This window comes from Sceloporus undulatus, chromosome 7 (genome assembly GCF_019175285.1).
Source record: "Sceloporus undulatus isolate JIND9_A2432 ecotype Alabama chromosome 7, SceUnd_v1.1, whole genome shotgun sequence".
In the NCBI taxonomy this organism is placed as follows: Eukaryota; Metazoa; Chordata; class Lepidosauria; order Squamata; family Phrynosomatidae; genus Sceloporus; species Sceloporus undulatus.
This window is the reverse complement of record NC_056528.1, coordinates 6,127,340-6,152,343: the sequence shown is the minus strand read 5'-3', so window position 1 is coordinate 6,152,343 and position 25,004 is coordinate 6,127,340. Positions and strand designations below refer to the sequence as shown.

The following is a 25,004-nucleotide window of genomic DNA, read 5'->3' as shown; positions in this document are numbered from 1 at the left end:
GGCCAGATGTTGACCATAGAGTTGCACCGGAGGACCTCGAGATTCCAAGAGAGATTTTCCCTTAGGTCAGTGATGGCGAACCTATGGCACACATGCCAGAGGTGGCACTCAGAGCTGTCTCTGTGGGCCCACGTGCCGTCGCCCCAGCATAGAGTTTTGCCAGAGTTTGTTACTAGAAAGCCAGAGGGACATGGCACTTTGCAATAAATAAGTGGGTCTTGGGTTGAAGCTTGGGCGCTCAGCCTCTAAAAGGTTCACCATCACTGCCTTAGGTAAAAAAGAACAGTGGTTTCTCATTTGTGGTTTTTGCACATTTGCAGGGGTCCTTCACCTCTAACCCCAGCAAATGTGGAGGGACTACTATATTGTGGCCGGCCACTAAGATCGGATAGTTAGTTCCTCATCTACATTTCCTTGCTACGTATGTGCAAAAGTCTGGATTACATGGGCCTCATCCCCACTACTTTTTCAATCGGATTGCAAATCGGTTTGAATCCGTTCAAACGACCCTGGTTCCCACTTAATCTGAATCTGTGAAGCAATTCCGAGAGGGGGGCCATGCTCCAGACCCATTTAACCCGCGACTTTTTGATGTTGATTTTTTTCTGTTCTGCGCAAGTGCGAACCGCAAGAGGAACAATTTTGGATCGATCCACGAATGGGAACCACAAGTGGGTTATTTTAATGGCAGAAAATGACAGCAAATGCAAAAGGGGGCACGATCCAATGTCGAATCGATCCGTCAATTCGGATCGCACACCGGTTTATCTGTAAGTGGGAATGAGGCCATGGAAGCCTTGTTTCTGCATTTACGACTTACTGCACCCTTTCAACAGCATTGCTCTGGGTTTACTCCTGTGTAAATGAAACAACACAGCAGGCCCAGCCATTCTGATAGAAATTAGCTGCAAATTATGCCTAAACAGGGCTGCCAGATGTCCCCTCGTCTTCATAGCCATGGCTGCATCTGAAGGGTTATCTCCTTCAAGCTGTGCTCTGCAACATAGGCCATGCTGAATATCTTTCTATGTCAGATGTGTTCCAAATGCACACGACTATCAGCAAGCATAGGAACAAAATAACACATTAGCCCTTGTAAATCCAATTTAAAAATATAATCCGGTCTTCTCTCTGCAGCTATTAGGGTTGTGCGCTTCTTTAAAATCAACGAAACCGCTTTTCAAGATTTGCTGCGACGATAAACCAGATACTCTTCAAATCAAGCCCCCGTCGGTCATAAAAGGCATGATGCCAATCATCTGCAAGTATCCTCCCCATAAACAGACACACAAACTTAAAGGGATTTAATAATTGACATCTCCCAAGAGATGGGGAAGGGAGGCGAGAATAAGAAGCATCGATAAACTCCCCGCTCGGCTCCGAAGCATTTTCAGCCCAAAGCAAATTAAAACAGATGGGATACGAAGCCTTGTGAAGGCGGCCAGGGCGGGTCAGGAGCACAGAGATGCTTTTGTTGTTGCTGCGGCCGTTGTCATTGAAATGAGAAAAGCAACTGAGCCCTAACTACAGCAAAGCTACTGGGCACCACTTTAATGAATAATTGAACTTCAAGTGATCTGGGGGAGATGTCTCATAATCTAGGCAACAGAGGACCTGGGATGAAGGATGAAGTACCAAACTACCATGAAACAGAGGGAGGATATCTGAAAGCGTGACGGAGCATGGACCAAGGAGACAAGACGGCTTCTTGGTCCATACCCTCCAACTGTCCTGACCTGGTTGGGACAGTCCTGGTTAATCCACTGTTGTCCCACTTTCTCTCTCCTCCTCCAACTTCCTTCCTTCATCCTAAAATAGCAATGATGATGATTATGATGATGGTGGTAGTGATGGAATTTGCTCCCTTTGGAGCAATCAGCTCCCTTTGGAGGACTCCAATAAGGAGATGAACCACTTCAAGAAGATGAACCATAGTTTTTTGTGGGGTTTTCGGACTACGTGACCATGTTCTAGAAGAGTTTATTCCTGATGTTTCGCCTGCATCTGTGGCTGGCATCTTCAGAGAATGCTGGCATGGAAGAGAGTTGGGTATATATATGCCAGATGCCAGCGCAGATGCTGGCGAAACGTTGGGATTAAACTCTTCTAGAACATGTCCACATAGCCTGACAAACACACAAAGGACTAGGATGCCGGCCATGAAAGCCTTTGACTTCACAAGACCAGCCATACAAGTGCTATACATTTTGCTTTAAGTGCCATAGCTGCACTCTTTGGGATCCTAGAGTTTGTCGTTTGGTGAGGTACGGATTTTGTTATCCACAGGGGATCTTGGAACCAAGCCCCAGCGTATAACAAGGGTCCACTGTAATATTTAAATGCCTAGTTTCATCTATCCTGAGAACTGCAAAAACCCAATGCCTCTGAAGATCTATGCAGCAAGAAATCTAAACTGCAGCAGTTTTTCCAGACATCCAGTAAGACTATGTCTGAGTAAAAACAAGTGCATCAGATGCACTGCAGACACCTGTCCAAAATGAGTGTAAACTATACTATTCCATCATAGAACGAATTAAGGTCGGCAGGGGGGTTTTGCACCCAAACTCTCCATTAATCCTAGGAAGAAAATGAATGCAATATTTTAATTGGAGGCAATTAACAGGCACAATTTACCTCTTCAGTAGAGTTTGTAAAAAGAGCTTTATGAATGGAGAAACAGAAGCATTAGGGTCAAACGCACAGAGAGACACTCCTGGGATTTCACAATGTTGCTAAAGGAAAATATCACAGTTTTGATAGCTGAATGAGTGAAGGGGGCTTCACAAATTTACAACAAAACTGTCAAGCAATTAAGGCAAGGCACTTTGCGCAGGGACTTTAACTGCTAATTAAAAAAAAGAAACCCCGGCTTAATTGATTGAATTTGCATAGCCTTCCATTCAAAGCAATAAATGGTTCGGGTAACACATAAACGCAACACTCCTCTCCAGATAAAGCAAGACCGCAGGTAAAAACAAACAGGAGGCACAAAGCGGAGCTTCCCAAGAGACTGGAAGGTGATGGCACTTTTATATTAATAAGTCCTTTCCGCAACAGCATCGACAATCTTTTGTTGTTCCATTCGGGGAATAGGTCTTGCAAAGATTTTCACAAATGTGAAAGCCAAAATGTGGAGCTAGACACCACAAAGAGTTGCTAATGTGTTAGTTCACCCAAGTCAGTCATAGAATCACAGAGTCGGAAGAGACCCCAAGGGCCATCCAGTCCAACCCCATTCTGCCATGCAGGAACTCTCAATCAAAGCATCCCCTTTGACAGATGGCCATCCAGCCTCTGTTTAAAGACCTCCAAAGAAGGAGACTCTACCAGTCTCCGAAGGAGTTTGTTCCACTGTTGAACAGCCCTTACTGCCAGGAGGTTCCTCCTAATGTTGAGCAATCTCTTTTCCTGGAGCTTGCATCCATTGTTCCGGGTCCTATTCTCTGGAGCAGCAGAAAACAAGCTTTCCCCATAATCAACATGACATCCCTTCAAATATTTAAACAGGGCTTTCATATCACCTCTTAACCGTCTCTTTTCCAGGCCAAACATACTCAGTTCCCTAAGTCTTTCCTCATAGGACATGGTTTCCAGACTCTTTACCATTCCAGTCACCCTCCTTTGGACACATGGCTCCAGTTTCTCCACATCCTTTTTGAATTGTGGTGCCCAGAACTGGGCACAATATTCCAGGTGAGGCCTGACCAAAGCAGAATAGAGTGGCACTATTACTTCCCTTGATCTAGACACTATACTTCTATTGATGCAGCCTGAAATTGCATTGGCCTTTTTAGCTGCCACATCGCACTCTTGACTCATGTTCAACTTGTGGATTTGTGAAATGCACATACATGCACCGGAGGAAGCCGCAGCCTCAACTGGCTGTCAGTAAGAACCAGCCCTGCCAACGTTCTTCAAAAAGGAAAAAATGATTGCCTTGCTAACTCCACAGTTGCACAAGATAGCATGACTACTTCTAATCTTCTCAGCGGAACAAAGGCATGGCAAGAGCCACATAAAAGGCTCTGATTGCATCTCGAGTCTCGATTCAGACATAATTCTAATATAAATCAAGAGCAGAGCTGCTTGAAGCCGACTGTGTCATGCTACCCTACAAACCTACACTCTTCGGATTGGTATTAGGGTCGTGCGGCTTTCGTTCTCTTGGAGGAATTTGTTTTGAAAGCTATGGTCTTATGAGAGATAAGATGCCGGCCACAGATGCCGGTGAAACGTCAGGAATAAACTCTTCTAGAACATGGCCACATAGCCTGAAAAACCCACAAAAAACTATGGGTGTCAGCCATGGAAGCCTTTGACTTTACATATAGTGAGTTTGTTTTGGTTTTGGTTTTTCTGCAAAATTATAAAGAGGGGGGGAAAGGAAGCGATGCACTTTCATCTACCAAAAGGCAATGGCATTTCTTTCCAAGGTTCAAAGGGCTCCAGGTTTTCCAAGCACCAGGTTAAAAGTCTGGCTTTGGGATCCCATCCGATGGCTGCAGCCGTCTTACAAAGTCGGATGTCCCTTTTGCAAAAGAAGCATGGCTGTTGATTCACCTTCCCTGGCCATCTTTCTTTCTGTCTCCATCACCATCAATCCATCTGGGACCTTTGGCTTCCTCCCCTTCTCACAAGAAGCTCATTCAGCAAAAGGGAAATCCCAGCATACATTGCACAGAGGCTATGAAGCAGAAGCTGGAAAGGGAAAGAAAAGGGGGGGAGCAAAGAATGCATCCATCCAAAGGAGCGGAGAAGAAGGGAAGGGGGAAGGAGGCGAGGAAGGGAAAGCTAGATTGGCCTTTGCAACCGCACAGATTTGAAAGCAGTTTGGAAAACACGGTGCCAAACCTCTAGAAAAAGTTGAGAAGGGCACCAGTAGCAGGAAAGTTGCTTTCCACCGAAGCAAACTCAGGTCTGCGACTGACCGCAAAATATTTGCGCCACAACCTTTCCAAAGGGCAACGGGTGCCAAAAGCAAAAGCAAAAAAAGGGAGGTAAAAAAAAGTCCTCTTAAGGACCTTCCATTATAATTTAAAGGGTGAAATTGGCAACTGGTTACACTTTGTGGTAAGAGCTGCGCAACAAGAAAGTGCCGCGAATTTCGCCCAGTGGCGCCTTGTCAGGAAAACAGTTTTGAAGAAGTCTGTTCTATGTTTGCCCTCTTCTTCTAGCACTTTAACACCCCATGCCAAACACAGAAACAGGAAAACTGGAGCCTTTTCCATTTCACTCAGTATTACTATTATTATTATTATTAGTGTTTTTAATAGAGCGCCGCCATACATTTTGCACGGCACTTTACAGCGTTTTCAAAAACAACACAAAACCTGCCGACGGCACACAATCTAAAATTGCAAAGTGTACGGTATATTGGACAATTTATCCCATTAAAATCACTATAAACCTATAAACAATCAATATTAGCCCGAAAAAGCCACAAAAACCAATATAATATACCCTTAGTCTGAATTATCAGATATCAAGCTGCAGCATGAAATGCTTCCGTAAACAAAATAGTCTTTAGTCCAGGCTTAAAATTAGCTAGAAAACGAATAGATCTGACAGTCGGTGACAATGGTCTCTGTCACCGTTATTTCTGATGTCGCAAATAATTATGTGCGAGGATTATGATTTCACGGGAGGGAAACCAGGAAGGGCCACTGGTTTCCAATGGTGTGACAAAGCAGCTATTTTCATGCAAATCCGTGCCACTGAATGCAGCCCCACAAATAGAAGGGGCTCTTTTAAGGCCTCTGAATGGCATGCAGAAGCAATCCCTGAAGGGTTAAGATATATCACAGGCAGCTAAATGTATGGATCCAGCATCCCCATATGCAGAGGGCAGCTGGGTAAGAGGCCCCCCAGTCCCCCAGATGCTTCATGGAGGAACAACACTTCTCATTGTGCGGAAAAAAGCAGCCTCTTCCCCTACTCCTCTTTCCATGTCTTTTGGCTCCATTCACAAACTCTCAGTTACTCAAGGATGGCTGGCCTCTCCATATGCAGAAAAGCACAAGTTTACCAATGCACATCTTAGGGTTATCAATAGAGTCATATCCAAGGAGGGAAAGACGCAACACCAACTACTTAAAAGAGTTCACAAAAGGGGCTTTTGGTTCCGTTTGAAGGGATCCCACTGATGTTTTGGAGTTTATACGGATCATTTAGAGCAGCAAAACACAGACGCAGGGTGTCCTACACAATACAGGCACACCTCCGTTAACAAAGCCTCCGACCAAGAAGCTCCTTGTTACAACGTCTTTTTATTCCTGTCCAGCTTTGAGAGCCAATGTAGTATAGTGGTTTGAGCCCTGGACTATGACTCTGGAGACTAGGGCCTAATTCCCACTTACGCGAAATTCAGTTTCCAATCCAAATTGACGAACTGAATCAAATCCGTAGCATGGCTCCCACTGCATCGGATTTTCTGGGATGGAAGGGATTCAGAATAATCCGCTTGTGGTTCCCACTGACAAAAGAATTGGTTCGAGTCATTTAAAACCAAATCATGAAACCGATTGCGATTCGGTAATGGTTCCCACTTACATGGTCCCCCTTTCTGAAGTCAAAGCCGCAAATGTGAAGGGCCAACTGCACTTCTCTCTTCTTACTAGAGATTCCTACAAGTCACCTGTCAACCTATAGCGACTCCGTGGATGTCATTGGGTTTTCTTAGGCAAGGCATACTCAAGTGTGGCTTTGCCATTTCCCTCCTCTGAAATATAAGTGCAGTACAGACCGCCCAAAAAGGGTGGCCTGCCGGCGCCTATTTTTACAACGGAGGGAAGCCTCAGCGCCGAACGGCACGGCTTCCCACTGGCGGAAAAACAACCTGCAAAAAGCAGGTTCTTTTTACACGGCGGCGGCGGCGTAACAAGTGCGCCGCTGGCGCACTCATTACATAAGTGCTGCGTGGGGCTGTGCGGATGCCGTGCAGCACTTACGTAACAATGGCGGCACCCATGTATACAGGGCGCCACCATTGTTACGCCCTCAAGGGCGCCACAAAGGGAGGTATGTACCGGGCCTAAGCCTGCAGCACCTGCTGTTTGTTGGAAGTCTCCCGTCCAAGTACTAACCAGGGCTTATCCTATTTCGCTTCCAAGATCAGACAGTCTATAATGTCCTTGATATATTTAGGTCCTTACCCCAAGATCAGTGATGGTGAACCTTTTAGGGGCGAGTGCCCAAACTGCAACCCAAACCCCACTTATTTATTGCAAAGTGCTGTGTTCCTCTGGCTTTCTAGTAACAAACTTTGACAAACTCTGTGCTGTGACGATGGCACACGTGCCCACAGAGAGGGCTCTGAGTGTCACCTCTGGCACGCGTGCCACAGGTTTGCCATCACTGCCCAAGATAATGAAATAGATGCAAATAATGTTAAATCTATGTACTTACCTATGCAAGGCTAAATAACATAGATCTGAATGCCAGGCACAGGGGAAGTAATACATTTAAGTACCAAAGAGGCATCTCAAATACATCCACAGCCTGCCCATTATATGCTTTTCCAAATAGTATATCTCTTACGGTTTTTCAATGCATGGAGGAGCAATTACTAAAGCTCTTCTGAGTAACTGAACTAGCCAACAATTTTAAAAGCCCTTAAACAGGGCTTGTAAAGAATCATTCATACAACTGAATAGCATTTGTATCTAAAAGACAGCCAGTTCATGTACCTGGGCCTGTTAAACTTCCATATCTCTCCGTTTTCATGCAGACAAGGCTTACAGTGGAATCTTATAAATGCCTATCATTTATAGCGACCCTAAGAGGAACCGATCTTGGGGTTTTCTTGGCAAGATTTGTCCAGAGGAGATTTGCTTTTGCCTTCCTCTGAGGCTGAGATTGTGTGACTTGTCCAAAGTGAAGTATTGGATTTTCATGCACTGGGCAAGGATTTGAACCCTGGTCTCCAGAGTGCTATCCGAATGTTCAAACAACTACTCCATGCTGGCTCTCATCTGAAAGCTATATTTACCTTTAAGTGGAGGAACAATAGCTAAGTATGTAAAAAGTCCCAATTCAAATCCTGCCATCTGTGTTTGAAAAGGCTGGCAGCAGGTGGTGCGAAAGACTGAATTACTTTAAATCTGGAGAGATAGTGCCAGCCAGCCAACAATATGGGTCTAGGTATGACCAGAATCCGGTGGTGCATCTTTCTCACTCCACAGTGGCTAAAGAGCAAATCTGCCTCTTGAGCATTTAAGCGATGGTTTACATCCTATGCCAAGCACTAACTGGTACCTGTATCTTGTAGATATGGCATGTTCACATGTACCAGACGTCTGGAGGCAAACAACACAGCTGAGCTACCCAGAAACACTTGCCACTACTAGGATTCAAAGATTTAGCCGCGTTAGTCTGTAGACTCAGTATGTAGAGAGATCTTGTAGCAGCTTTGAGATGGACTGAAAGAAAGAAGTTGGCAGCGTGAGCTTAATGCATCCGAAGTCTAGGAAAGCTCATGCTGCCTACTTATGTGAAGTCAAAGGCTTTCATAGCCAGCATCCATAGTTTTATGTGGGTTTTTTGGGCTATGTGGCCATGTTCTAGAAGAATTTATTCCTAGTGTTTCGCCAGCATCTGTGGCTGGCATCTTCAGAGAATTCATGCGCCCCTTGCATTCCTGTGCAGCTTTGAAGCCGCGTATAGCGCACCTGCGTATGACACGGGTGCACTGTATTTGGAATTTATGGCTTTTTCTGAATATTTTCAAGCCGTGGATGCTTGAATCCGTGGATAAACAAATCCGTGGATAAGGAGTGCCGACAGTAATTAATCCCGTTCAGTTAATTACAGTGGGTCCTTCTTATCCGCTGGGGTTTGGCTCCAGGATCCCTTGTGGATAAGAACACCTGTGGATGCACAGGTCCCATTAAATATAATGGCATCGCAAAATGGTGTCCACTATATAAAATGGAAAATCAAGGTTTGCTCATTGGAAGAGAAGCATCCATGTCTATTTCAGACGGTTGTCATAAATCGGAGGCAAGCAACTGCAGGATGTGGCGAAAGCTCCTTTTCTACCCCAGGATCACCGACTGCCCAAAGGATAAAAATAAACCAGAAAATGCAAGTGGCCAAATTGTTTGGGTGTGTGTGTGTGCGCATGTGCGTTTGTGGTTGAACAATGTGGGGAAGGAAGCTGCGACCAAAAAAACAAAATGGATTTCTGCTCCAGGAAGCTTTCAAAAGAAGGAAATCTCCCTTCTTAACAAGAAAAGGGGTGGTTTGGAAATCTGGGAAGGGCAAAGAACTGAAAGGATTGGGGGGCATATTTGGTCCCTGGGCTACGCTTTGCCCACTCCTGCCCTAAATGCTGCAAAATACTTGCCCCAAATGGTCTCTCCTGTGTAGCTTTTTGCATTCACTCACAAAGCGACAATCACAAAAACTGAACCACTGTTCCTCATATTAAAACAAACCCTGTTTGGGAGCATGAAAGAGGAAGAAACCTCCAGATAAAGTGATATACCAGGGCAACATTTTTCTTCATCTGTCCAATTTAATGCTGAAATAATTTGCCACTCCCAGATGCAAAAACAAATGCACTGGCGCCACAACAGAGAGGATAAAGCTCCCTGGAAGGAAAGCTCACTATATAAATGTGCGCAAAACTACATTTCAAACTACAGCTTGAGATCTCTGTTAATTCAGACTAGGCTAATGTTGTTTGTCTCCAGTTTTATGGTTTTCAAGCTATTTCAATGGGATAAATTGTCTATTAACTATATTATATATTTTGTGATATTAGATCGCACGCCGCTGGTGGGTTTGAGATTGTTTGGATCACGCTCTCAAGTGCCGTGCAAAACGTACAGCGCCATATACTGCACATACTCGACTATAAGTTGACCTCGTGAATAAGTCGAGGGCAGGTTTTGGGGCCAAAGTGATGGATTTTGCTATGACCCGTGGATAAGTTGAGGGTAAAACTTAGGGGCATGTAACAAAGGATCTAAAGGATTCATCTTCCATTGCAAAGGAAAGCAATGCCAAAGAGCTTGCAAAATCCCAGCAGGAATAACTGTTTTTGCTCACCCTAAAGGCTGGTGCTTCCAGGGCAGATGATGCTCTTCGCTTTGACCAGCGAATGTTTCATATATATATATATGAGTTCAAGTACAGTCACCTCTCTGTTTTCGCGGAGGATCTGGACCTCCCACAAAAATGGAAATTCAGATAATGGAGTCTGTATTGATTCCAATGGCGGCACACTCATGCACGCACTGCTGCGGATGCGCCTTGGGCGCATGTCTCGTTGTGTCCCCTTTGTTTGCCCCTCGCACATTTCCGAGGGATGCGGACTCCTGTCTGCGAAAACGGACGGATGGCGGTTCATCACTTGCATTAACCCATGGATAAGTCAACTTAGGTTTTTCAGGTCCATTTTTTGACGAACATTTCTAGACTTACACATGAGTCTATACAGTAGATAAATGCTAATAACAACAACAACAACAACAACAACAACAACAACAACAAACCATTTCAATGGTGAGGATAAGTTTATGTAATGGAGTCTCCATTTACTCCAATGGCGGCACACTCGTGCATGCACTGCTGCGGATGCGCCTTGGGTGCGAGTCTCAGAATCTTATATTGACTAAAGAGTAAGAAAGAGAGTCCAAAGAGTGGAATAAGAGGTTGTCGTGACATCTTCCTGGATGGAGTGCAACATGAATAAACCATACACAAACATTAGAGAGGTATGATGCTTAACCGCCCCTTCCAGCCATAACATGAAGCGCTTTCTCCCTGCAGGCTTCCAGAGAGTCTCCCCTGTAATTGAAGCTGGAAGGGTTGCTCTCCTGAAGCCATCTGTATACTGGAGCCTCTGTTATACTTAACCCAGACCTCTGAACACTTGATATGCTGTCTGCTATTTCAATGCCCTTACTCAACTGTTTCAGACAGACATTACACAAACAGCCTGGCCAAAAAAAGAAAACAAGGACGTTGGGAAATGAAGCTGCAATCCAAGTGCAGGCAGGCCCATATTCTTCTAATGTGACACCGCTGATTCGAGCAGAGTTTGGAGAACAGAAGGAGGAGGGAAAAGACACCGAATAACGTAGGATCACAGAGCTGGAAGAGACCCCAAGGACCATCCAGAGCAACCATGCAAGAATAGACAGTCAAAGATAAAGATGCTTCCTTCCACCAACCCAGCCTAGGTCTTATTATTAGAGGCCATGACACCACAATCCAGATCAAAAAGCCGCTCGCTCACAGTTTCTTGCAGCTGCCCCTACTTTGCTGTTGCTTCGGTATAGAGAGAGATCTTATAGCATAGCCTTAAACCTGCGTCCTCAGATGCATTTGGATAGAGCACACTATCCACCTTCTTCCTTCCTGTAACCCTTTAACTAAGGCTGAAAGGCTTGATAGACGTGGGGGTGGCATTGGCACGTGGCAACCTCACGCCATCCGCCCCGACACCACCCACCTGACCAGGCAGCGGGCGGCATCACCCCACATCTTCAGCGCAGCACTTACATGCGCATGGTGCCTTTTAGCCAAGAAAACCTAAAAGGCACCACTATGGCAGCTAGGGCACCCTTTTTGTGGCACAAAAAAGAGCCACTTTTTGCAGCTTCTTTTTGCGCCAAGGAAAGGCCATGTCGGGACTGCGGCGTGTGGTTGCCGCGGCCCCAATCAGCGTGGAAAACAGTGGCACAGAGCTGGCATGTAACGCCCCTTAGGGACCATCTATTGAGCCTCTGAATGAGCATCTGGAGCTGCATTAAAAAAGGAGGCCTTCCTATGGTGGATTTGGGGTCGACATCTACCACTTAATATGTAGAGAGATCTTGTGGCACCTTTGAGACTAACTGAAAGAAAGAAGTTGGCAGCATGAGCTTTCGTAGACTTCCGTCTACTTCCTCAGAAGCATTTAGTAGCCTGAAGTCTATGAAAGCTCATGCTGCCAACTTCTTTCTTTCATTTAGTCTCAAAGGTGCTACAAGATTAACACAGCTCTATATCTTTCTTGTTGCTATTGTTGTCATGCACCTTCCAGTCGTTTTCGACATATGGCAAACCAAAGCCGCCTCCGCTATCGATTGCCAGTGCCCCATTCTGAATTATTTGCCTCCAAAGCCACATGTGAAAGGATTACCATTTTTGGCTTGGGCATTTTGCCACACCGTCGCCACAAAAATATAAAGATGACCGTTGGTGGTTTTGTTAGAGCCCTATGAAAAATAAGCCACCCATTAGAATAGTTTCATAAATGAGAATAACAACGTCTTCCTTTCTCGACGCTTTTTGGGGATTGGGTTATGGAGGATGTTGGTGGTCTCCCACACCAGTACTAACCAGTGCTGACCCTGCTTAGCTTCTAAGATCAGATATTTACCTATAATAAATAAAACACATTTCCCCCTAAACGGAGCATAACTTCACAACAGAGAAGTTGTCGTTTCTATAGGTAGCCCCAGTTGACCCCCTGTTTGCTCTCAACCGTTAAATGCCCTTGGTGCCGCTTGGCACAGAGTTGGCCTTCGCGAACACTCCCTGAAAGTTACAAAATTGATCAGAAATTGGTTGCAAATCAGCTGAAGGATGTGAACTGGAAGATTCCCAGGGTGTATTTTCCATTGATACTCAGGGCAAAAATTGGCGCATGGCACAGTTAGTTGCCAGTCTTGGTTATACAGGGAGGAAAAGAGAAAAATAACATGTTTTGTGTTCCCTTATATTTTTTTGTCTTTGAAACTGGTGCGCATCCTCCCACATGCCAGCTGGAACCCACCAAGAGTTTAAGTTGGATCCAAGTGTACCTAATGCACCATCTGTTATATGTTGACCATAGAGCTGCACTGGAGGAACTGGAGACTCCCAGAGAGGTATCTCAGATAAAAAGGATACCTCTACAAATGTATTTCTTATGGCCCCACTACTGTCAGGTAAACACACCTGTACACAAACCAATGCTGTATCAATATCAGTCCCAGACCAAATATCATATGCGACGGCTGCGATACAGGTCCTTTCATAATGAAGTACATTTCAGCAGATATTATAGGACGTCATGCATACTATAGAGCAGCTTTGCCAAACCAAAAGCCAAATTGATTTCTGTTTCAAAGTCTGCACTGCTCAAGTAAATTAGCCCCATCGATCGGGGCATGGGAGCTCTTTAGCCTGGAATCGCAACATGGGCTTTTAATATTTGATGCACCCCCAGACTTCAAAAGCCTTAACTGTAGAATTAAAGAGGGTTTTTATTATTGCCCGGCCCAGTGTCCTAAGGCAGGAGTGGGACCCAAAGCAGCCAGGCATGCGCACAATGTAAGCCACAGGTCCCAACAGGACTGGAAGCAGGGTTGCCATGCTATGGTGCAAAGGTAGGCCTAAAAGCAGGTGTCACCCAGGACCGATGCAAGGGTCGAAGATGAGAAGGAGGTAGGAAAATGCGTATGGAAGCAGAGCAGGCAGATGCAAAAAGGAGACAAAGCAAGGACCAGGAAGGAAGGAAGGCCAAAAGAGCACAGCCAGACAGCAGAGACCAAAGTCTGTCTCTGTTTACACAGAGACTGAAGTCTTCCTTGTCTGCAAGCAAAGTCAGAAGTTGTTTTGCTGTCCAAGGCAGGGCAGGAAAAAGCACATGTCAACCCAACTAAGGGAGGGGGGAAACCACATTATCCAGAGGCAGGCAGATCCTTCTGGCCGCACAAAGCACAAACAGCTCTTCCCATTCTCCGAAGATGCCAACCACAGATGCTGGCAAAACGTCAGGAGTAAACTCTTCCAGAACATGGACGCATAGCCCGAAAAACCCACAACAAAACTATGGATGCCGGCCATGAAAGCCTTCGACTTCTTGGCTCTTCCCATTCCTGGCTATGAAAATACATGGATGGCTACTGTGGGCCTATTGTACTTGAGTTGTGCATTCCTGCATCAGATGGCCCTTGCGGTCCCTTCTCACTCAATGACTTTAACTAGATAATGTGTACTTCTTTGGTAACTATCATTGACAAATAATGACAACGATGGGGATTCTGCCCTGTCGTGGCATCCAAATCTGTCCTAGGAGGCTGTCTCACCTGAACAGAAGAAGCAGGTATGTCTGTCCAGACCCTGGAGAAGGCTCTCGGTCGGGGCAAAGTGTGGATTCGGGGGCTACATGTGTCCCTGGGACCCCACTTTTTCAGCCTCTGAAGCTCCCCCCATCTCTCCAAATCCCTGTACCTATATTTGGCTCCTCCACCGCAAAACACTCCAGAACCCTCTGCACCCCAAAGAGCACCAAGATACACACACACACACACACACACACACACACACACACACACACACATATACACACTCACACACACATATACACACAATATTTGGGCCCAAAAGCACACATTTCAGGAATTTTGCCCTAAAACCATGCCTCCCCGCAAAACATGTAAAACAATATAAAGTCTTTCATGGCCGGCATCCATAGTTTTTTGTAGGTTTTTCAGGCTCTGTGGCCATGTTCTAGAAGGGTTTGCTTCTGACGTTTCACCAGCATCTGTGGCTGGCATCTTTAGACAATGCTGGCATGGAAAAGAGTGGAGTATGAACAGATTAACATGGAAATCACTGCTCCCAACCCAGGATCATACACCCCACTGACTTCCATGCCAGTATTCTCTGGAGATGCCAGCCATAGAAGAAAACCAAGGTTTTGCAGACTGGGGGGAATGCAACCCAAGTGGAGAAAGTGGCTCCTGGCCCCCATGTAGTTGCCTACCCCTGTTTCTAAAAGGACAATGCTGCCTTTTTTCCCTTCCATGCTGCTGCCTACAATAGATCGCCACAAAGCTGTCGATGAGGTCATTCATGAGAGCCTGATTATGTGAAAATCAATGCTTCCAGCGTATCTCAGCTGACCCCAATGGGGAGGATCACATACATCAACCAAAGATTATATACTTTGCCAACAGGAGACTAGTATTTTTGCAAGGAGAGCTGCAGCCTGAGTGGCAAACATTGGAGGAAGTGAGAAAGAGAAGAGAAAGGGAAACGTACCCAGAGTCTGGACACTACAAGCTGCACAAGGGCCATGTAGTCCAACCATCTGCTATGCAGGAGTACACAACTACAACACTCCAGCATCTGTGGCTGGCATCTTCAGATAATGTACCCCGCTCTCTTCCATGCCAGCATTCTCTGAAGATGCCAGCCACAGATTCCAATGAAACGTCAAGAATAAACCCTTCCAGAACATGGCCACACAGCCCAAAAAACCCACAAAAAACTATGGATGCCAGCCAGGAAAGCCTTCAACATCTATTATTTGAATCAGGTGCTTTACACTCTCTGGAGTGCAGAACACAAGCTTGTGCTAAACAAGCTCACTCCATTTTCTACACAACGCTCCTTAGGATCACAGAGTTGGAAGAGACCGCCAGGGCCATGAAATGCAACCCCATTCTGCCATTCAGGGACACACCATCAAAGCACACCTGACAGACTCTGTTTAAACACCTCCAAAGAAGGAGAGCCTCCACTCTCCAAGGCAGCGTATTTCATGTCAAACACCTCTTACTGTCAAGATCTTCCTAACGTTGAGCTGGAATCTCTTTTCCTGGAGCTTGCATCCATTGTTCCGGGTCCTGATCTTTGGAGCATCAGAAAACAAACTTGCTCCCTCCTCAATATGGCATCCCTTCATATATTTAAACAGGGCTCTCATATCACCTCTTAACCTGCTCTTCTCCAGGCTAAACATCCCCAGCTCCTTCAGTCATTCCTCATAGGGCACAGTTTCCAGACCCTTCACCATTTTAGTCGCCCTCCTTTGGACACATGGCTTCAGTTTCTCAACATCCTTTTTGAATTGTGGTGCCCAGAACTGGACACAATATTCCAGGTGACCAAAGCAGAATAGAGTGGCACTATTATGTCCCTTGATCTAGACTATGTTGCTATTGACACAGCCTAGTATTGCATTGCCTTTTTTAGCTGCCTCATTACACTGTTCATTCATGTTAAAAAGTGGGAAAGACTCAGGTGGACTCGGCTTTGGAGGAGCTCTTCAAACAGTGATGGAGTGGCCATCCTGTGGCAGTACAGCATGCTCTTCCCACCTGTGGGGATTCGATTCTGGGGTCCATCACAGATGAGGAAATAAAAGTAGCTGCTTGAGCCCCATTATAGTCAATGGCATCAATGTGTGCATGAAGCTGCGTCGGCACAACCGTGTGCATGCACAACCATTGACAATAATGGGATGGGGCAATCTGCAGACCCTCAAGTCCATGGATGGCTAGCCCACTCATACAGTAGTTCCACTGCACTTTAGTTGGGCATTCCTGCCCTTGCGGTCGCTTCTCATTCAAATGACCCAATGCATCTGAGGAAGTAGACTGAAGTCTACAAAAGCTCATGCTGCCAATTTCTTTCTTTCTGTGAGTCTCAAAGGTGCTACAAGATCTCGCTACGTACTGATTCTACAGACTAACATGGCTAGATCTTTGAATTATAACTATGTAATGTGTACGTCTTGTGTACCCACATGAAACGATTATGGATTTGTTTATTTCCCCAGATATATTTACACTGGGCAAGTCAGAACTGGCAACACAATGCCAGGTAGTGTGTGCATAAGAAAATAATCATGGATGGCCTACGCTAAAAACTGGAAATCAAAGAGAAGAATGGAAGCTAAGAGTACTGTATATGATTTGTTAACAATGGATAGACTGACAATGTATATTGCAGGGAAAACAAACCAAGAATTTGAGTACAAATGGGAAAAGGTTCAAAAAATGTGGTATTAGAGTGGTAAGAATAATGTATTAAAAGTGTGGCATAAAATCAGAGAAGCTAAACTTTAATTTGTTCATCACAATTACTTACTCATGTTAAAAGTAACTATGGACTGTCAGGTGTGATCTATTTTGCAACTGAACATAAGTAACAACGCAAGATGGAATTCTTTAATATTCTCATTTTTATCTTTATTCTATTTTATTTTACTATGATTTCCGCTATGCTTGGTGCCATATACTCTTTATAATATATAAAATTCAATAAATATATTTAATAATAATAATAATAATAATAATAATAATAATAATAATAATCATGGTATCGTATCTGTTCCCTGCATCAGCCTCTTGAAGGAAAGGTACATCATGCAATAAAAGTGGCCTTGATTAGATAGATAGATAGAGAGAGAGAGAGAGAGAGGTTTACTCAGCATGCACCTTCTGCAAGAAGAGGAGGCAAGGAAAATGTCAAACTTGGTTGCAGAAGGCAATTCCAACTGGGAGCCATATCCAATGACCAGATTCCAATGCTCCTTGAACTGGCAACCCATGTGCAGCTGAAAGTCCCCCCTGAACACTCGCCAATTCTGTCACTAGAGTGACACGACATGCAGAAAAGTAGACACACATAAACAGTGAGTGGAACAGCATGCACTGGAAAGGTGAGGAACAGGGGATATAGATAGGAGGAGAAGAGGAATGAAGGACAATGGCCTCTGCAATACAGGAATCAGTTAACATCTAGGATATTCTAGGCCAGTGATGGCGAACCTATGGCACGGGTGCCAAAGGTGGCACTCAGAGCCCTCTCTGTGGGCATATGTGTCATCGCCCCAGCACAGAGTTTGCCGGAGTTTGTTACTAGAAAGCCAGAGGGACATGGCACTTTGAAATAAATAAGTGGGTTTTGGGTTGCAGTTTGGGCACTCGGCCTCTAAAAGGTTCACCAACACTGTTCTAGGCCATTCCTGCACCCAAAAACAACAGCTAAAGAACCTCCATCTTCACACATATAATGGAACTACATTTGAAGTGGCATGAATTTGTAGGCTGTGGAATGAGAAGGAGCAGACAGGAAAGTGAGAAGAAGGGATGAAAAGATGAGTGAGGATGGGGCAAGCTGGGTAACACATTTCTAAGGTGGAAAAGCTAAAGGACAAAGTCCAGCGGGCAAAGAGGCTTCGGAGATGCAAAGATGTCCATGTAGGAATGATTAAGCCCAAGGAAAGCAAACAAACAAAATGCAAGGGGGGGGGAATGAACAGAGGTGGGAAGTACTGGAAGAGGTGGGCGCTCTTTCTCCTCCAATGGTTGCTTTTGGTGAGGCAGAGTTTCAAAGTGCTACTGAGCCCTGGCCAAAATATACACATTTGTGAATGCAAAAACCCCTGCATTGCTGAAGATGACCTAAAGGACTCATTTGATCCAACATCTCCGGTTCAAGTCAAATGCTCTTTGGAAACTAGAAAAGGGAAATAAAGGAGGGTTGGAAAACCTGTCAACCTCAGATGTTGTTGGGGATTATAGCTCACGATCCTTGGCCAAGGACCCATCTTGGTGACTAGGAATGGGAATGGAGAGCCAATAATATCTGGATGGCCACAGATTCCCTGACATAAAAGGAGGAGCTATTTCACATTGTAAGTTTCTAGTATCTGCTAGTTAGGAGTACAGTTGGCCCTCCACGTTTGTGGCTTTGACTTTTGTGAGTTTGAATCTCCAGATCCTACAGCGCAACTTTGCTGGACATTGACCATAGAGTTGTGATGGAGAACCTAGACGCTCCTAGAGAAGGCACCTCTCCAGCTATTTGTAGGTCCTCCAACATATTTCTATGGTCAACTTCTGGCAGATCTTCATCACAGAGATGCACTAGAGAGATTCCTAAAGAGGTCTTTTCTCAGGTTAAATGGAATAGTGGGTTTCTTTTATATGCATTTTCCCCACATTCATGGGGGTCCTATGCCCCTAACCCCAGCGAATATGGAGGAACCACTGTAAATAACAGCTCTGAAGGCAAAGCTGAATGGTCAAATAATATCTTCCACCAATTTCTGAATGCTGGAGCATGCCAAAACCCAGAGTCCAGCGACAGAAGAAAAATACATGAACCCATCCCCAGAAACATCCTCCCAACAGCGTTCCAAAATGACATAATCTCACACAGGAGTTTATCACACAGGGGCTAATTTGGGCATGAAAGAGCGATTAAAGAACACTGAAAGCATCCCGCAAATAAAGTGGAAATGGTGAAGTCATTGCGCGAATGATTATCGCACGCAATAGTGCAAATAAAGCGGTATCGAAAACGCATTGTTGCTGAAATCCCGAAAGTCAAAAGATGCGCATCAATGCTTCTTTGTGACCACTTTGATGGCGGGTTTGGTGTGACGTTGTGTGAAATCATTTCGTGTAACCTCTCAACTTCCAGGACGTTCACAGGATAAACTCCCGATCTCCTTCATGTGATAAACTTCACAGTCCACTTGCGGACTGACCGTGCCACTTGGCATCATCTTATTTTTACAACTTGATCACACTCAGCTCTTGCATCTCTTGCATACGCATTATGCTCATCCAACGGCTCAGGTTACTCCGAGAAGAAAACACTATCACAACACAATAAACATGGTATGCAACTCACAGGCCTTACAGTTTTACAGACCGCTGTAAGCAGACTGCCTAAGACAGTGTTCATATAGTATGTCAAGCTGTTTCCTACTTTTCAAAAACTGCATAGCCTCCTTAAAATATAATAATTCGACCCAGGTGTGCATGGATGCATGCAAACACATACAAACATATATTCCTTCTCTCACAGTTGCTAATGCTAATGGAAGACCAAGCATACACCCGCATTTGCACCGAACGCTCCCCGAAAGGTCCGGCCCTGAATCCAAAAATCAATTTTAAAACTTCTATGCTAAATCTGTACCAAAATTGGTTTAAAAATGCAACCAAATCAATGAAAACCATTTGTTTTTGTATGAGAGTAGCGCTGCGTATATGCTTCTGATGCGCATCATTCCAAATAATATTCGGCTGGGTCAGAGTTTGGATTTGAAAAGGTGCTTTGTGTTACTCAGAAAGGAAATGGATTTTGTTGGCAGCCTTGGATCCCACTTTCTTTCTTTCTTTAAAAAACAACAACACATGCCTCCTTTTCATTGGTTCTCCTCTTCCCATTCATGCCACCAAGGCAGCCAGACCCAAGCTATGGCTCTCAGCACATGATTAGCTGAACAGACCAGCCATTAAGCGCACATCCACCTCTCACTCTGCAAGATAATGTGGGTCTTCAGTTTCCCAACAATGGCACTTATATTGGAGTCCTGGGGAGGGGAAAAAACCCAGTCTTCCTCCTACAAAAGTGGAAAGGAGATACCAGTGGGAAGCAATGCGCCAACTTAATGTGGCTTTCCAAAATGTGTTGTCCTTCCACCCGGCCCCACCCCCCCGCCGCCATAGATTCCTGGTGCGCCTTGCAACTGCTTGTCTCCTAAAAGGAAAAGGGGCATGTTTGTGCATAAGTGTGCTGGGACATGTGTGCAAGGAGCTTGGATACGGAAGGAGTGAAAATAGGAGGAATCATAGAATCCTAGAGTTGGAAGAGACCCCAAGAAAGGCCATCCAGTCCAACCCTATTCTGCCATGCAGGAACTCTCAGTCAGAACCATACAAGCCATCGTATTCCCTATTTTAATGTATGGATGTGAGAGCTGGACAGTTAAGAAAGATGATAGGAAGATAATCCATTCACTGGAGATTATGTGGGGCTGGAGAAGAGTGCTAAGGAGGATCCCATGGACAGCCAAAAGGACAAACAAATGGGTCCTAAAACAGATCAAGACGGAAACCTCCCTGGAAGAACTCAAGATGACCAAACTTAGGCTGTCGTACTTTGGACACATCATGAGAAGGCATCATCAATGGAAAAAACCAATGATGCTGGGAAAGATGAAGTAGAAAGGAAGGAAGACCACATGTGAGATGGATGGATTTAGATCAAGGGAAGTAATAGTGCTTCAGCCTTAGTCAGGCCCCATCTGGAATATTGTGTCCAGTTCTGGGGACCACAGTTCAAAAAGGATGTTGAGAAATTGGAGCCATGTGTCCAAAGGAGGGTGACTAAAATGGTGAAGGGTCTGGAAACCATGTCCTATGAGGAAAGACTAAGGGAGCTGGGGATGTTTAGCCTGGAGAAGAGAAGGTTAAGAGGTGATATAATAGCCCTGTTTAAATACTTGAACGGATGTCATATTGAGGAGGGAGCAAGCTTGTTTCCTGCTGCTCCAGAGAACAGGGCATGGAGCAATGCATGCAAGCTCCAGGAAAAGAGATTCCAGCTCAACATTAGGAGGAACTTTTGACAGTGGAACACACTCCTTCAATGGTGGAGTCTCCTTCTTTGGAAGTCTTTAAACAGAGGCTGGATGGCCATCTGTCAATGGGGATGCTTTGATGGTGAGTTCCTGCATGGCAGAATGGGGTTGGACTGGATAGCCTTTGGGGTCTCTTCCAACTCTATGATCCTACGACTCTATTAAGGAGATCATGGGTATGACTTTGAACGAAATAAGCCGATCAGTGGAGGAAAGGGAGTCTTGGAGATGTCTCATCCACAGGGCCGCCGAGATCAACACGAAGGCAGTTAACAACAACAACAACAACAACACCATGGACATGAACACTTTCTGCCAAAGAAAGTATGCGGAAGTTTCAGTGGAGGGGAAAAGTCTGAACTGAAATTCTCCTAAATGAAATGACTCTATTCAGGAAGACTAAGTTCAACACTTATCAAATTGCGCTGCAAAGTGAAGGAGTAAATTAGGATTTGGGTTTTGCATCCATTTTAAAGGAGGAGAAGGAGGAGGAGGATGAAGAGAGGAATACTGCTCACCCCTATTATGCACAACAGTCAGACAGCCTGGTGTCTGACCATAGGCAAGTTTATCCTCCTAAAAAGCGCACAACGTCCCGACACACACACACCCTTTGGACCAGGATCGGTGCCAATCCACGGCGTCTCCCCCGTCCTTTTCCCACCCTGGGAACTGAATGCCGATGCAGATTAAAATAAAGAGGACTTGTCCCCATGTACTTTGGCTGGACAGGCACCATAATTGCCTGGCATCCTTTAAAGGTTGCTGTAGCCCCAGGACACACTGGTTTCCTGTGTATAGAGATATATATATAACTCAGCATAGAAAAACCGGGGAAGGGGGATGGGAGGGAAAGCTGCGATGACCAGACAGCAATGGGCAACGCAAAAACACAACCTGTTCCAGACGCGCAATCGTAGCCAGAAACAGGAACAAGGGCTATCCATTCCAATCCCTTGCCATGCAGGAACTCCCCATCGAAGCATCCCCGACAGATGACCATCCAGCCTCAGCCCCCCACATTTGGGGATTGGATTATTCACGGATATCAGTAATAGGTTAGTACATAGAAAGCCAGATATGTACACATAATTGCATATGTGCAAATGCAAAACCCTTCTGGTCCTACGTGTTTTGGATCAGGGAAAGGAGAACATCTGCTCACCCAAGTCCTGGACCAAAGGATGCAATGTAAGCCATGTCCTGGAAAAGGAGGACATCGTCCTTCCTTGGACAGAAGGCTGAAAGGCGAGACCTCTCTTGGGAAAGGAAGACCCCTGGTCTCCCTGTTGCAATGAAGGCCCTGTCCTGGGAAAGGAGGAGGCCATCCTGTTCTGGAGATGAAGGCCCCGTCCTGGAAAAGGAGGACACCATCCTGTCTTGGACATAGACTGAAATGTGGGGCCAGTCTTGGGAAAAGTTCTGGAGAGAAGGGTGCAATGTAGGCCCTGTCCTGGAAAAGGAGGACATCAGCCTCTCCTGGACAGAAGAATGGAAGGTGGGACTTGTCTAGGGAGAGGAAGACATCTCTGGTCCCTCTGTTGAAAGGAAGGCCCTGTCCTGGGAAAGGAGGAGGCCATGCTGTCTTGGTCAGAAGGCTGAAAGGTAGGCCCTGTCTTGGGAAAGGAGGACATCATCTTGTCTTGGTCAGAAGACTGAGATGATGGACCTGTCCTGGGAAAGGAGGACCTGTCTTGGGGAAGGAGGACATCCCTGCTCCCCCTGTTGAAAGGAAGGCTCTATCCTGGGAAAGGAGGACATCATCCTGTCTTGGTCAGAAGGCTGAAATATAAGCCATGTCCTTGGGAAGGAGGACATCATCCTGTTCTGGAGGGAAGACTCAAGTGTGGGACCTGTCTTGGGAAAGGAGGACACCATCCTTTGCTGGACAGAAGGCTGAGATGAAGGCCCTGACCAGGGCAAGGAGAGGATCTTGGTCCCCTGTCCTGGGAGGGAAGACATCTCTAGTCCCCTTGTTGAACTGAAGGCCCTGTCCGGGAAAAGGAGGACACCCTCCTATTTTGGAGAGAAGGCTGAAATGTGGGCCCTGTCTTTGGAAAGGAGGACATCCTCCAGTTCTGGACGTAAGGCTGAGATGAAGGCCCTGGGGTCCGGGAAAAGGAGGACACCCTCCAGTTCTGGAGAGAAGGCTGAAATGTGGGCCCTGTCCTGGGAAAGGAGGACCTGCTAAGGCTGGGATGAAGGCCCGGGGCAGGGGCAGGCCTTGAGGGTCGGAGGCCCTGCCTGGACTCACCCTGGGGGTGGGGTGCCTCCTCTTGTACCTCCGGGCGAAGTCGAACTTCTCCTTGATCTGGTCGAGGCGCTGCCCGAGGCGGGCCTGGTCCTCCTTGCGGGCGTAGTCGGGGCTGAGGAGCAGGTAGGCCCTCCAGTTGGCCGAGTCGAAGCCCCAGTGGCAGGTGCGGTTCTCTCGGGCCTTGTGGGAGTGGATGACGAACTTGTGGGGCGGGTAGAGCAGGCGGCAGTCCAGGCACTGGATGCAGGCGGCGGCGGGGCTGGCGTAGAGCTCGGGCACCAGCAGGCCCTGGCACTTGCCGAAGCACTCGTGGTAGACCTTGAAGCTCCGCTCGCTCCGCTCCAGCTCCAGCTCCAGGGCAGCGGGAGGAGGAGGAGGCTCGGCGGCGTTGGCCTCCTTGGTGGCCCCGCGGCCCGGAGGGAAGGCGCCGCCGTAGAGCAAGGCGTTGCAGAGGCGCTCGGCGTCGGTCTTGGTGATCAGGCCGCAGGAGGGGGCCGAGAAGGGCAGCACCCCCAGCACCTTCAGGATCTCCAGCTGGTCGGCGGTGCATCGGGAGCAGTAGATGTGGAGCTCGTCGCAGACGGCGTTGATCTGCTGCAGGGAGAAGTCCCGCAGCACCGAGTTCAGGATCTGCGGCAGGCAGAGGCGCTTCTCGCCGCCCACCACGAAGCACGAGATGGTCTCCCCCTCCAGCACCGTCTCGCAGCGCTCGGTCGAGCGGTCCGAGGGCATGAAGAAGGGGCCAGGCATCACCGCCGGAGGAGGAGGAGGAGGCGGCAGGGCCAGGTCCCCCGACGAGGAGCAGGAGGACGGAGACGAGGAGGAGGCAGCCACAGCCCCAGCCCCCGCCGGGTGCAGGGCCTCCTTGCCGGCCTTGTGGTAGAGCTCCTGCGCCCATCGGGCCGAGAAGGCCGCCGGTCCCCCCAAGGAGCTCATGGAGCTCAGGTGGAACTGCTCCAGGGTCTTCTGGAGGCCCGGGTGGGGATGGAAGCTGATGCCGCTGGCGGTGCTGCTGCCGGTGGCGGCGGGGCTCCGGGGAAGGGCCTCCATCCTGGAAGGGAAGAAGGAGAAAGGAAGGAAGAAGGAAAGACAGAAAGGAGAAAAGAAAAGGAAGGAAGGAGAAAAGTAAAGGAAAGAAGGAAGGAAGGAAAGAAAGAAAAGGGAAAAAAGGAAGGGAAAGGAAGAAAGAAAGGAGAAAGGAAGGAAAAGGATAAGGAAGGAAGAAAGGAGGAAGGAGAAATGAAAAGGAAGGACGAAGGGAAAGGAAAAGTAAGGAAGGAGAAAGGAGTAAAGGAAGGAAGGAAGGAAAAGAAAAAGGAAGGAAGGAAGGAGAAAGGAATAAAAAAGGAGGAAAAGAAGGAGGAAGGAAAAAAGGAAGGAAGAAATCTACAGCACTATATAAATAATAATAAAAATAAGGAAGGAAGGAAAAGGAAAAGGAAAAGGAAGGAAGGGTTCCCCCCCCCAAAGGAAGAAGGGCCCCCAACTGGAGACAAGCCCCCCAAATCCAAGGGCCCCTCTCGGCTAAAGGCAGCCGCCGCAGCCCCGCATCTCTTCCCCGAAAGAAAGGCTCAAGGGGCCCCAAAGAGGGGCTTGAGACCC

General features: G+C 46.6%; 1 protein-coding gene across 2 annotated transcripts in view; it reads right to left on the bottom strand.

Annotated features, from left to right (window-relative positions):
• The window catches only part of SKI (SKI proto-oncogene), a 154,556-nt gene extending 129,979 nt beyond the window's left edge, over positions 1-24,577 (bottom strand). For both annotated transcript variants that reach the window (XM_042478575.1, XM_042478576.1), the window contains exon 1: positions 23,403-24,577. In XM_042478575.1, the coding sequence (XP_042334509.1) occupies positions 23,403-24,452 (1,050 nt within the window). In that variant the 5' untranslated portion in view covers positions 24,453-24,577. The remainder of the gene's footprint in view (positions 1-23,402) is intronic.
• Positions 24,578-25,004: the final 427 nt, after the last annotated feature.